Here is a 15,006-nt window from a genome sequence, read left to right as displayed (position 1 = left end):
GTCTGGATGAAAACTCAGTATGTTGGACTCAATTATCTCCTGTTCAGAAGATACAGAAAGACATGAATATATATATATAAAAAAATATAGGATGTATAGTGCCTGATTATCCTTGGTTTGTACCCTCTATTCTCGTTTATATCTGAGAACCGCGAGTGTGCAGGGCTGCCAGTGAATCATTAGTTTTTGGTTTACTTGGAAAAAATGTCAGCAGCTACAGATCTGTGAGGAACAAAGCCCTGAATGTTTAATTTTCAACAGAGACCAGAGAGAGAGATTTGCCAGGCCTTCTCGCAGGAGAAACTGTTAGAGGAGAGAAAGGTTAAGTTTCTGCGGAAGGGCGTGCATCTGAAGCTGATGGCTGTTCACTCAGAACTGTTGTGTCTTTCGATCCCTGTGAGTTATTTACCTAGCATTCCTTTGCAGATATGACAGCGGTAGACCAACATTCTTGATTTGAGTACTGTATTTCAAACATTTCATTTATTCTGAGCTATGTGTTAATACATACATGCTTTCACAATGCACATGCCATAAACAAATCTGTAAAAGGCAAACTATTTCTTGTGTACTTAGATCACCATTTCTTGTCATAACAATTCCAATTATCTTAAAAACATACTATAAATTATATGGTAAATGGTTTCATAGTGGCCATGCTGTTAGATGATCAGTTTAATGACAGGGAAGCTTCTATGTTGACATCTGAAATGAGAAGTTGACTCTTATCTACAGGGCTTTGTCAACTTAAATCTCATTTACTTATTACATTGTTTAACTAGTGATGATAATGTGTGAGATCCCAGAGCTATTATAAACAATTCATGATTGCTATATATATTGCAGTAGCAAAAAGGAACCCTTGGACCCAGACCCGGAATTATTATTTAAAAAACCCACAGAACAGCAGATAACTGTCAGAAGGTCCAGTACCAGGACTTGGACCTAATCTTAGCTGTTTTTATAATTAACTGCATTTGAAACTGATTGTGTATTTTTTTTATATATGTCTGAGACCATGGTGTGGAACAGTTAAATCCGTCCAGTGAGAGAGAAGGCATGGAGGAAAGAATAAAAATATTTATTTCCCAGCAGATGTAATCAAAACCTTTCATGTTTTAGCAGCACTTAGAACAGTGTATATTTTGATGTGATTTTTTCAGCCTTAGATTCTGGTGAGGGGAATAAAAAGTGGGAGCCAGTTCCTGACAGGGAGATCCTCCTTCAGCAAGTATCATCTCAACACAATACACAAACCTAAGCAATTAACCTCATGCTAAATGGATGCCTGTGGTAATCACTAAGGTCTGGATTTATCCCACCTAACTTTAGAAACCTATCTGAGCTGCTTAAGTTGGGAGTATAGTAGCTCTAGTTGTCTCTATATCCCACAGAGAGGCATTTGCAGGGGATGAATCAGATCTTCAGTGGGCTGAACAGCCTTTTGTGCTGATGAAAAAGGGAGTGACTCTGGGTGTCGTATTTCTAACTGAGGCACTTCTGTTAGGTGCCCAAAGCTAGGTGTGATGGGGCTGTGACACACCATTGCAGCAGCTCATACAGGCTTTCCTCTGGGTATGTAGGTGTTCCTAGTGGTTGAGTGAGGGGGTTATAATGAAAAATTCAGCTGATAATAGATCAAAGCGATACCAAAAGATTACCGCGCGCTGCATTAAATGGGGAAGGAGCAATTTGATTTTTCACAGTACAGTTCATGACTCTGTACTTTGGCCTTGTGTTGTTTGGACTGTATAACGTTCAGGCAGTAAGTGGTAAATGATAACTCTTCTCTAATGTGACATTACTAACCATGAAAGGAATGTAGAGAGATTGAAAATTCAATAACGAACATGTTTGCCCTGTTTCCGCTTTGCCCACATTTTGAAGTGGAAAGTAGTATGTTGAGTTCAATGCGGTTGTATCCTTTTCATTTCATCCTTTCTTCTTCCACTGATGCATAAGGCACTGCAAAAATAGCAGTATTCCCTGCCTCCCACAAACACAAAAATTTTTGTGGTACTTAATTTCCTGGCCCTTATGGGTTTCCCCTTTCCCAGCATAAGAAGAGCCCAGGCCAGAGAGAGAAGATGCTAGCTCCAAATTGAGGAGTGGCCTTTGAGTCCTCTTTTGGTGAAAAACAGGGTTGGGGCTTCCTGTGCTCAGAAGTGACAAAGGCAGAACGTGCTCACAAATGGCCCTTTCCATATGATAGTGTAGTTAATCACTGTTCTCCAAATAACTCCTGAGCCAAGTATTTTTGCAGAACATTCTTTAAAAGAGGGCATCTCAGCCAGAAGGTAGTCAGATACTTACTCTAAGCTGTGTGAGTGAGCAAGTCCTGTTACAACTGCAGATACAGCACACAGGAGGGACTGAAAGAGTTTGGTCTGTATCCATTTTACACAGTCCTTGCTGCTCCAGCATTATGGAAGAGGACAAACGTCATGTACAGCTGGGATCCTCTTCCAGTCCTAGATACAGAGAAGGAAACAAGACTGTTTCTGCAGCTACCTGCTTGTTAAGACAGTAGCACTTCCCTGCAAGGCTATTCATGCTGTTTCTTAGCCAAAATGTAGTAAACTCAAAACCAGGGCTGTTAACTTGTTCAGCATGAAAAGCTATTACATCACACCCTGCTGCTGGCAAGGAGCCTGGGAGCCAGGATGTGTGCAGCAGGTCCTTCAGTTTGGCTCTCTCCGAAAAGCCATGCCACCTATCAGAGCTCCATAACTTAGCTGGCTGATTAAAGAGATTTAAATCTGATGAAGACAACAGAAAAATGTTCTTTGATTCTGATGTTGTCTTAGGAAAAAAACAAAAGAAAACAAAACAAACAAACCCAACCAACCAACAGGCTGGGAAAAAAGGAATCCAGTCTGCAAATGTACAAGAACTCCCTATTTCAGCATTCATGTGGTTTAAGGCAATATATTAGAGTGCCAAGACATTACTGTGATTCAGCTTTGATTTACACTACAGTAAACTGATCATAGAAATTAGAGCCAGAAAGGCTGTCATTTACCAGTGAAGAAAGCTCTTGCAGTGTTGTTGTGCCCAGGCTAGTTTTAAGGGCCTTAGTATCAGCACTCCTTCTGGGAGATGATTCTGTTCCCTAATAGATCCTATGCGCCATAACAAGCCATCATTGTTTAAACGTTTCTCCCTATGGGAACTGTTGCTGTCCATGTGAATGTGTGTTCAATTTTAAAATGGTAAATATTTGTCATGTCGGCATGCAACTAATAGTAAATGGATAGCTTTTTGATGAACAATTAGATATCATCTTAATGGAAAAATGTCTTGAGCCCACCAGATTTTATTTCAGTCTCCTTTGACAGAGCATCATGGTGGCTCCACTGAATAGAATATAGGACCATGGGAGACTTATTTAATATGGTTGGAAAGTCCATAGTGGGATTCAGTGGGACATAAAGAATAAACCAACCAATAAACTCACTTGGAACTGAACATTACAAAAATAGAAAGCTTCAGCTATACCACACCACTTCTTTTTAACTACAGCTCCCATTTTATGAATATTCTTTTCTTTCACTTCACCTTTTCCTATTAGTCTTATCTTTTGGACCACATTAGGTATATTCCTCCCCTCTTAGTATTTAAAATATGCAACAAACATCTTACTAGCCATTTTCTATTGGCTAATTTGCATTTTTTTTAAAGCTACTTATTTGGTTTAGAAGAAAAAATGTTCAACCAGAACCTCCTGAAACACTGGTTTCCTGATGTATTTGTATTCTGGTCGCAGTGTTCGGATTCATGGCAATCAATCTTAGGATGCAGAGAAACTGTATTGCATAAAGTCGGCGCTTTTTTCTGCCCTAAGGAAATGTGTGTCTGTGTCAGCTTGTGGCTTTTTCTGCAGCCACAGAGATAATTTAATCAACTATCTATGGATTCACTCAGTGGAGAATTTATTCTGATGGCATGAAGTCCTACAATTCCTGTTCCTCCTAGTCCTAGATCAAAAGGAGAAGGGCTTGGTGGAAAGGATGAATAGCCAGAATGCTGAGTCCAATCAACTCCCAGCTGCTTTGACAGCTCTCATAAGGCTATAAGTAGCTAAGGCAATTAAAACTAGAGTATCAATGAGTCTTTTTTAAGATACACATTGGTACCAAAATCATGACCCCAGCATCCTAAAGACAAAGTTAGTGGCTTAAAACTAGGTTACTTTTATCACCCTAAGTCCTGCAGAATGCGTGATATAAAAAGGCTAAACCAAAGGATCTGGCCTCATGTGTCTATATAAATAGGTGTCTTTTTGACAACTAACATGATGTAAAAGGGTGCTTTAAGACTGACAGCTTGGTTCTACCCATTGAACTGATTTCTCATGGTGCAGTTTATTTCTGAATTTTAGACTTGTTAATTTAATAGCAGCCTGTTATTTTGCTAGAAGGTCGGAACTTCTCGTAAGACTCTATTAGCAATTAGAAGCTGGACACGTACTCTCTGATTTAATGTAAAGCTGCAGCTTAATATAGGATCACTGACAGTTTCTTACCAGCTATATCTGAGCAATTTTGGAACAAAAAATTATTCCCATCTAGGCTGTTTATTCACAAAGCAGTACGGATTATAGACCAAAGTCTTTCCATGAGAATGGAGGATAGATGCACAGTTTTGAACATGTTCTGTTGCACCATGCCTGCTTATGTATCGGACTAGAGGGAAAATACAGCTAAGAATAAGCAAAAAATGCTTATTGAAGGGAACTCTATGAATTCCTCATCATCTTCACCTCTCTTAGCCCAGTTTTGTCTATATTGTATTTTTAGATACACTGTCTTTCATAGCTAACAGAGCTTTAAAGAATTTAAAGAGCTGGTTGATACCAAAAGGACATGGATAACATAAAGGAGTGATATTCCTTTCTCACTTCCTCACAACATTGCCCAGTCCCTTCCTCTGACTGGATGACATAAACTGTTGGAATTGGGAGAAATAAGGGGGACATCACAAACAACACTCACTTCTGTACAGCTTCTTTCCCCCAGCTTTCATATTTTCATAGAATGGTTTGGGTTGGAAGGGACCTTTAAAGGTCACCTACTCCAACTTCAACCAGATCAGGTTGCTTAGAGCCCCATCCAGCCTGACCTTGAATGTTTCTAGGGATGGGGCATAGACCACCTCTCTGGGCAACCTCTTCCAGTGTTTCACCACCTCATAGTAAAATTTTTTTCCTTATATCCAGTCTAAATCTACCCTCCTGTAGTTTAAAACCATTATCCCTTGTCCTGTCACAACAGGCCTTGCTGAAAAGTTTGTTCCCATCTTTCTTATGAGGCCCCTTTAAGTATTGAAAGGCCGCAATAAGGTCTCCTCGCAGCCTTCTCTTCTCCAGGCTGAACAACCCCAACTCTCTCAGCCTGGCCTTCTAGGAGAGGTGCTTCAGCCCTCAGATCATTTTTGTGGCCTCCTCTGGACCCACTCCAACAGCTCCATGTTCTTCTTGTGCTGTGGACTCCAGAGCTGGAAGCAGCACTGCAGGTGGGACCTCTCCAGAGCAGAGTAGAGGGGCAGAATCACCTCCCTTCACCTGCTGGCCACACTTTTTGTGATGCAGCCCACGACACAGTTGGCCTTCTGGGCTGCAAGCACACATTGCCACCTCATGTCCAGCTTTTCATCCACCAGTACCCCCAAGTCCTTCTCCACAGGGCTGCTCTCAATCCCTTCAACCCCCAGCCTGTATGGATACCGGGAGTTGCCCCGATCCAGGTGCAGGACCTTACACTTGGCCTTGTTGAACCTCATGGGATTCACATGGGCCAACTTCTCAAGCCTGTCCAGGTCCCTCTGGATGACATCCCATCCCTCAGGCCTGTTAACTGCACCACTCAGCTCAGTGCCATTGCAAACTTGCTGAGGGTGCACTCAAAGCCACTGTCTATGTCATAAATAAAGATATTAAACAGTACTGGTCCCAATACAGACCCTTGAGGGACACCACTCATCACCAGTCTCCATCTGGACATCGAGCCATTGACCACTACCCTCTGGATGTGACCATCCAACCAATTCCTTATCCACCAAACAGTCCACCCATCAAATCTGTATCTTTCCAGTTTAAAGAGAAAAATGTTGGGGGGAACCGTCTCAAAGGCCTTACAGAAGTCCAGACAGATGACATCCGTAGCTCTTCCCTTGTCCACTGATGCAATCACTCCATCATTGAAGGCCTTTAGGCTGGTCAGGTAGGACTTGCCCTGGTGAAGCCATGTTGGCTGCCTCAAATCACCTCCATGTGCCTTAGCAGAAATTCTAGGAGGATCTGTTCCATTCTTCCCAGGCATGGAGGTGAGGCTGACAGGATAGTAGCTCCCCAGGTCTTCCTTTCCACCCTTTTTAAAAATGGGTGTAATGTTTCCTTTTTTACAGTCACCAGGGACCTCACCTGACTGCCGTGACTTTTCAGATATCATGAAGAGTGGCTTGGCAACTACATCAGCCAATTCCCTCAGGACTCTGGGATGTATCTCATCAGGTCCCATAGACTTACATATGTTCAGGTTCCTCAGGTGGTCACAAACCTGATCTTCTCTTACAGTGAGAAAAGACTTTGCTCTCCCAGTTCCCCTCTTGCAGTCCATCCACTCAAGAGGTGTGGGAAGAGAGGCTGGCAATGAAGACAACAGCTGTTTTGCTGAAGAGTACCTCAGCATCCTCCTCATCCATTGTTACCAGTTTGCTAGTCTTGCTCATCACAGGATATGCTTTCTTTGACCTTCCTTTTCTGGCTGACATACCTGTAGAAGCCCTTATTCTTTGCATCCCTTGCTAAGTTCAGCTCCAGCTGCGCCTTGGCCTTCCTGACCCCAGCTGTACACCACTGAGCAGCATCCCTATACTCTTCCCAGGTCCTTGCTTCCACTGCCTGTGCATTTCCTTCTTGCCCTTTAGTTTAACCAGCAGGTCTCGACTCAGCCATGCCAGTCTCTTGCCTTCCTTTCTTGATCTCTTACACTTGGGTATCAAGAGCTCTTGCGCTCTACAGAAAGCATCCTTAAAGATCTGCCAGCTCTGTTGTGCTCCCTTGTTCCTGGGGGCAGTTTCCCAGGGGCTCCTATTGACTAACTCCTTGAAGAGCTGGAATTATGCTTTCCTAAAATTCAGGGTCCTGACTTTACTCTTTGCCTGACCTATATCCCTCAGGACTGTGAACTCCACCAGTGCATGATCACTGCAGCCCAGGCTTGACGTCACTGATGAGCTCACTTGCGTTGGTGACCAACAGGCCCAGTATTGCATCCCCTTGGGTAGGGCTGTCTATTACATGACTCAAGAAGTTATCCTCAATGGATTCCAGGAGTCTCCTGGATTGCCTACAGCTCACCGTGCTACTTCTCCAGCAGATGTCAGGGTGGTTGAAGTCCCCCAGCAGGATGCTGTAGCTGGAGTAAGAAGGCTTCATCAGTAGGCTCCCCTTGATCGGGCAGCCTGAAGCAGACATGGACCACAAGGTTCCCTTTGTTGCTCCGGTCTCTAATTCTTACCCATAAGCTTTCAATGTGCTCGTGGCTATTCTTCAGAGACAACTCTTCACACTCTATCCATTTCTTCATGTAGAGAGAAACGCCTCCACTCCTCCTTCCTCACCTGTCCTGTCCGAATAGCATGTGGCCATCGATAGCCACACTCCAGTCATGGGATTTGTCCCACCAAGTTTCAGTAATGGCAAGTAGTCCGTAGCTTTCTAGCAGCATGGTGGCTTCCAACTCCTGTTTGTTGCCCATGCTGTGTGCGTTAGTGTAGAGGCACTTCAGCTGGGCTGTCGGCCATGCCACCTGCTTAGAGGAACACCCCTTAATTCTTTTGAGGTATTTCACTGGTATTCCCTTGTTGCCTATTACCTCAGAAGCCCCTGGCTCATCTCCGTAAGACTTCAGGTGTGCTGCAGTGTAGCCAGCTCATCTCAGAGCAACAGGCTGAGAGCCCTCGCCAGCACCCCGTCCCTCTGACCTTGGTGTGTCGTTCCACAGCTTGCCACAGGCAAGTCCAATATTATCCCCCTCCCACTTCACTATTTTATAGTGTCACTACCTGCTTGTGCATGGGGAAAGCAATACAGCTCTTTAAAAATACAGCTTGTGTCTGTGTTGTTTTCTTTTAAGATTATAATCAAGCAAGTCTGGCCATTTGAAAGCCAGCTGCATTGGCTGCTGACTCAGAAGAGGACTAGATACCATCTTGGCAGCAGCTTGGAAAAATGTTTCCATTGTGCTGGTGAAATGAATGCAAAATATTTATTCTTTGAGCTTGTTCACAACAGCGTTCTCAGCTGGAAGTGAGGGTGGGGCCATGTGGAAGACGTTTGTAGGAAGACAATAATGATTTGTACAGTGCCCAAGGTATGCATAATCTTATTTTATGATTAACAAAAGACAAGGCTCCTACCAAATGGGGCTTTATAAACTGAAGTGTAAACTGGTGAAGTAATCAACAGAGAATAAAAGAGAAAAGGTAATGGAGGCAGAAGGTCAGCAAAATAAGGGGAGGGGGCAGAAATCAAGAGGGGAGGTTTTAATTTAGACTTTTTGCATGTTTAAGGTTACAGTAAATTGCCAGTGATACAGTTACTACCTTAGACTTCTGAAATTTTTATCTATCATACTTTTTCACTTACAACTGCACAAGCAAGGGCATCTGTGGTTCGTAGAAAGCCTTCTTCCTTGTACCTCAGAACAAAAAGCTACTACTAATCACTGTTTTGTGGTGTATGAGTGCATATGATTCAAGCAGAAAAATAAATAGGCCCTGAAGACCTTATTGCCCAAGAGCCTGATCTAGCAAAACAGGCTGGGCAAATTCTAAAATCTTAAGAAAGCATTGGCTTAAACAGGATTGTTACGAAGCACTACTTCCAGTATATGCTTGCAGAATAGATTTGAGGTGTAGCCATAACATAGCAGGCAATGACAGAAGGCACTGAAGAAAGGTAACCTGAAGGTTACAGCACTGAGTTTGCTCGAGGTTGCTGTGTATTTAGGTTGCTGAATCTCAGGTGCTGTTTTGTTTTGGTTAACACCAATGTGATGATGGCCTTGATCCAGGAAAGCACTTAAATGTGTGGTTTATTTTAAGTATGTTGGTAGTCCTGTTGGAGACAACAGTACTAGAGCACTTAAAGCTATGTGCATGCCTAGTCACTCTGCTAGATCAGGGTCTTTGTACAATTTTTACTTTCTATTAAAACACTTCAAATGACTAGCACAAGTACTGAAGATGAGAAAGGAAGCTGATGGACAGACAGAGGATGGAAGAACAAGTTGGGGAAAACATTAAAGGTTCAGAAAGGACTAAGTGAGGGAAAGAGCTTGGGAATCAGAAGAGAGCTCCTGGTGACAATGGAAATAGCTGATCACTGAGTGGCAGGGAGAGCAGCAGCTGCAAGATTGCTATCTTCCTGCTGTTGTGCATTTGGCCTTTCAAGCTTTGGGTGTTGGGATTGTCTTTACTAGGAAACATTCATGGTGTGTACTACCTCAGTATCCAGCTCCTTACATAAATGGAAACAGATATTGATGAAGAAATGGCTTATGAAAGAAGATGACAGATTCCTCTCCAGCCCCTCTCCCTTAAGCATGCTGATAATGACTGCACAAGAGTACATCCAACAGACCTGCTGCACACAGGGATGGGGTGCTGCCAAAGCCCACTTCTTAGGGAGCATTGTGAGGAATAGTTTCCACAGACACTGCACAACTTTCTTTCATGGAATATGTCTTCAGAAAAAGACAGCAAGATGCCACCGAGCATGGCTATGGGACAAAAGGACATAATACAAACTGGTCACCAAGTAGTTTCTTCCACCATTCAAGATTTTACAGGTACAGAGGTTACATTTTGAAGGAAAGAAAGCCTTCCTCAACCTTCCTTCTTTTCCTCATGGCCTTTGGCTGTTGCTGTTTTTTAGAGAAGAAATCTTGGAATTCAAGGAGCATTTAAGCTGCAGAGTTTTTAATGAAAATGATAATTTAGAAAGAAGAATATAGTCCCCGCAGCTAGGGTATGCTTTAGGCATCAGAGGGAGCTGGCTGCAACCATCTGCCTTGAGATCACTTGCGCAACTCTAAATCGCTTGGTCTCTCAGTGCCTTAGTTTCCCATTTATAAAAAAAACACGGGGTAACACTTCTCTAAGTCAAAGAGATGATATGATGATAAATACACAAAAAAGTTCTGCAGAACTCAGATATTTCTAGAACAGGAGCTGCAAGTGGCTTAAGATAAGTTAACCATAGATAGCACGTGTTGTATTTGAAGTTTGTAGCACCAGGCTGTTACACTGCAGACTGTACTTGTGTATGGGAAGCTATCATGTCTTCAGAGCACATCAAGATTTACACAAAAGATGACTGTAAAGTAGGGTACTCTTATGAGTTCTATGTTTATTTTAAAGCTTCCTTTAAAACAGTTCAGGCATTCTCAAGAACGAATAATTTTCAAAGAATTACCATAGGGCATTCTGTCCTATACATTATATAAGGATTAGTAAATACACACACATGCCCAAAACTTGATGTTGTGCACTGTAATGCAGACTTGCTCATTTTTACTTTTTTTTTACCACAGTTAGCCATGAAATTACTTTAAAACCATGAATGAATGTAATGTTTACCTAAGCCTACTAATGACCTTAAATAAATACCTACAGTTTTTCTAGAGATCCATAGCCAGGCATCTATTCCAAACTCAGTGTGCCTTTCCCAAGAGCTTAAAATATCATCAAAACAAAGTAAAGATGAATATAACTGAAATGTCAAAGCCAAATCAGCTCCCCTTCTTGCAGGAATGTCTTATACTGTCCCTCACAAGGTGTTACTTGGGCATCTCCTGAGAGCAATCAAGCTGAAGCTCCGATGTTTAACCCAAAAGGCCAAGGTTAGAGAGTGCTCTTGGGATTGCCCAGCCAGCAGCAGTTTCCCTCCTAGATTCTTTTATGACTCAACTATTACCTTACCTTGTAATGACAATTTAAACAGCCAGTTTTCATACCACTGCTAACTGGGAGGTACCACTCTGTGTTAATATAGAAGTATTCTCAAACAGGCTGTTGAATATTTTGAGAGCCTGTGATAAACTACAACAAAGAGGCCTAGGGAAGCATGTCAAGAAATAATTTCAGCTCTTTGCGGACATTTAGCTACAGACTGAATCTGCATCCAAGCTTATGTCCTTGCGAACCCAGTGTTTGCCATATCCACACTATAAGCATCTGCTGCCCATGAATACACTTTTGTATCCGCAACTCCACAAGCTCTGCAGTACCATGAGCATGGTGGCAGGTTTGCTGGAGGTGTATCCCTGGTCCTTAGCATGGAACTAATTTGAATTTTTTCAGTTCTGCTTCCTGGAATACAGGGAAAAGCCTTACCACTATTTCCATGTCTCTTTATGGTATTGTTTGTAGTCATAAAACATTTAGCTCAGACATTTGATATGCTTCATGCCTAGCACAGTCCTGCTTCAGTCCTTCCAGATGGTGTCAAACCACAGAACCAGTACAGAGGACTATCTGGTTTCACCTGTAGTGTACCTGAAATGATGGCAGGATATAGTTAAGAGGCTGTCAAAAGGGAAAGCGTGCATGATGGAAGGAAGACATCCATTGTGTGTTGCTATCATTGCAGATTTCTTTTGTCCATAACAATAAAAAAGAAGCAGCACACAAATATTAGGCCTGGAGTGATCAGCAGTAGACCTGGAAGTAATTCAGGAAAAGGGTTACATTCCTCAAGCTACACAGATTCAGTGATCTGAAAACCAGCTTTTTGTCAAATTTTAATTTATTTGGAGATGACAAGTCAGCCATAGGCTCTGTGTTGAAGGAAGTTTATTAATATATTGGTTTGTCTCTGCATCCTAGTAGCTACTCTGAAGTAACAGACTTTACAAGCTTTAGTGGGGCCACTGATGGCACTCATGCCTAGAGTTTGTCAGCTGTGGGGTGGGCTTGAAATCTAATGCAAACACACAGCCCCTGAGTACTACGGGGTAGTTCTTCTTAGGTGTTTAATGTCCTCTTAGAACCGCACTGAAAAATACTTCATTAGAGCTGCCAAGATGCTCAGGGGACTGGAGCATCTCCCGTATGAGGAAAGGGTGAGAGACTTGGGTTTGTTCAGCCTGGAGAAGGCTGAGGGGGGATCTCATCAATGCTTATAAATATCTGAAGGGTGGGTGTCAAGAGGATGGGGCTGAACTCTTTTCAGTGGTGCCCAATGCCAGGCCAAGGAGCAACGGGCACAAGCTGGAACACAGGAAGTTCGCCCTGAATATGAGGAAAAACTACTTCCCTGTGTGGATGCCAGAGCAGGGGCACAGGTTGCCCAGGGAGGCTGTGGGGTCCCTTCCCTGGAGACATTCAAAACCTGCCTGTACGCGGTCCTGCGCCCCTGCTCTGGGTGTGCTCAAGCAGGGGCTTGAGCAGGGGGGGTTGGACAAGATGGTCTCCAGAGGTCCCTTACAATGCTTACCATTCTGTGATTCTGTGACTTTTGCCTGCCTCTTTGAGATAGCTTTCAAACACTCCTTCTGGAGTCCTATTGAGTATTGACACCCTCAGTCATGACAAGCTCTGCAGAAAGTGGCCACCTATAGCACAGCTCATTTGCTCCATGTTTAGCCTGCAGTTACCTGCTTCTTAGCACAGCTCGTGCCACAGAATGAATTATTTGTGCAGTCCAGGTCTATGTAAATTTCTTGAAAAAGTTTTGTTGAGATTGTGGGTGATTCAGCTCTGAGCTGAAGGTTGTCTCTAGTTTTCAGTAAACCACCCTCGTAACCCTGACCTGCATCATCTTCCTAATATCTAGGCTCAATAGATCTGCTTCCAGCCTTTCAAAACTGATGATGATCATGAAAACTACATTTTAATGGTAGGATACTAATCAGTTACTAGAATTTTGCAGAGTTTACTGAAGCCCAAAGTGTGGTATCAGTTAACCTCAGGCTTTGTTAGGGAAAAGGTGTTTCATTTTAAGTTTAAAAAATATCATCACTGAAAGCTGGTGTAATGTTTGCACAGTGAAGTCACTATCCTTGACCAAGGCTTTGAAATATAACACTAAGATAAAGAAAGCAAATGGTGTGTAGTAAATGTGTTTATTTAAATCAGATTTGGCTCTCAGCATTTTTTTTTTCAAATTTGCTATTCTCAGTGGCCTCTGCTCTGCAGATTACTCATCAGCACTCTGGCCTCAATCCAGCTGAAGTATTTAAGTAAGTGCTTAACTTTAACCAACACAAATAATCCTGTATTTAATGCTAGTGAATCAAGACCCAGGTAAATGTGGGCTTACGCTTACTCTTCCATTCACTTTAAATTAGTGGATGCTTACCTGTTCGTTTCCATTAGTATTATCTTAATCTGTTCTTTGGGGTTTTTTTTAAATGCATGTTTGTTACAACAAAATATCTACTGTAATCATGCTTATTTCCTGATTACTGCAGCTCTCTCCAGCAATAATTTCCCCTTACCCTCAACCATGCCCCGCACTGTGATAAGAGGTAGGTCCTATTTCAAAGAGACCAAGGAGCACTCAAGCATATGTGTGAAAACAGCTAAAGTGTATCTTTTTTAGCATATATGATAGCAAACATTTAAGATGAGAACACTTGAAAACTCTGGGATAGTTTAAAACAGTAAGTGGCATCCCTGCATTTGCAGAATCAGGTAGCACGCTTGTAACATCGGTATTCCTAACAGAGTCGGGTTGGTTTCTCACAAGTACTTAACTTCTTTGAACTCTGTGTTCAAAAGGACAGAATTTAAACTGTTAGGCTGTTTGATTAGTAACGTGTCACGCTGATAATATTGACTCCACCTATATTCTACATCTGAGGAATTAATACTGGCCAGAGAATGCCTCTGATACTCTTGACCCAGAACTCTGCCTTATCCGAGTTGCAGCCTGCTACAGGATCAGACACACAGCTAGAGATTAGAGGCTGTGTAAATAAATCCTGCCTCTTCTCCACTTCTGCCTTGACTTCTCTGTAGGAACGTAGCTGGGGATCTAGACTATTCCTTGGTCTTTTACATCCTTTGGAGTTTATTTTTTAGAAGTGCTTAACTCTCTGGTCACTGGTACCTTTTTTTTTCTGAGTGTGAGGTGCTGCAGGACACTGTTCGTGGATAAGACAGGTTCTTTGTTTCTCATGTTAGATCAAAGGAAGTTTTGTAAATCTTATCCTCTTTCTCAATTAAGTCAGTGACAGAACTCACTGGGATTAAAACTGCAAGTTCATTTCCGTACAGAAATATTTAGGAAGGGCTCTCCACTAAAAACGTGAAATGACTCTGCACATTCAGTTCACATGTCTTCAGGATAAACAGATTTCAACACTCAGTACTGTAATTGCAGTGATGATTAGGAAAAATGCAAGGTGTCCATTTCATCATCTGTCCTAGTGCTGGATGCACTCCTGTATTCCTTTTTTTTATTTTACGATTTAGCTAAATTTCATTGTTGTTCCATGTATGTTATCTATTCAACCTACTAAAGGTCTCCAACTGTGACTGCTTATCACTAATAATTAACTCTGTAAAGTAATTAATACTATAGCAACTGTTATGTGGGAGGATACCTGCAGTGGGAGGCTAGTTACTAGGTCGAAAATGTAAAAGCAATATATAGCTGATCTGTATTCCATGTCAAAAGACTCCTGCTTAGGACCACTGGGCAATTCATATTCTAATGATATTGGGATGAAGAAAAAAATCCTTTCAGGGTATAGTTCTTATCCAATGGCAAACTCTGTTTGAGCTGGTTTAAAATGAAACCATTAGAGCCACCTTTAACCTCCCATAGAGTATTAGAAAGATATATAGAATGTATACACTTGCTCTGTCACTTTCATACCTTCTGCAGGACAGTTGTGTCTCTAATTCATTGAGGGCCTTGCAGATTAGTGACAGAGCACTGACCTGGCACCAGTAAGGGGCTGGTGGAGAACATAGAGTGCCGATACGGAGTGC

The 15,006-nt window shown here is 42.3% G+C and overlaps 1 protein-coding gene across 5 annotated transcripts in view; it reads left to right on the top strand.

Annotated features, from left to right (window-relative positions):
- PRKAG2 (protein kinase AMP-activated non-catalytic subunit gamma 2) overlaps positions 1 to 15,006 on the top strand; it is a 231,560-nt gene that overhangs the window by 158,030 nt on the left and 58,524 nt on the right. Inside the window, exon 1 of one of the 5 annotated variants that reach the window (XM_075082285.1) lies at positions 343 to 396. The exons of the other annotated variants lie outside the window; for them this stretch is intronic. Within the exon in view, the coding sequence (XP_074938386.1) occupies positions 358 to 396 (39 nt within the window). The 5' untranslated portion in view covers positions 343 to 357. Of the gene's footprint in view, positions 1 to 342; positions 397 to 15,006 lie in introns of those variants that run through there. 5 annotated transcript variants of the gene reach the window in all.

The sequence above is a fragment of the Phalacrocorax aristotelis genome, chromosome 2, assembly GCF_949628215.1.
Source record: "Phalacrocorax aristotelis chromosome 2, bGulAri2.1, whole genome shotgun sequence".
In the NCBI taxonomy this organism is placed as follows: Eukaryota; Metazoa; Chordata; class Aves; order Suliformes; family Phalacrocoracidae; genus Phalacrocorax; species Phalacrocorax aristotelis.
This window is presented reverse-complemented; position numbering and strand designations above follow the sequence as displayed.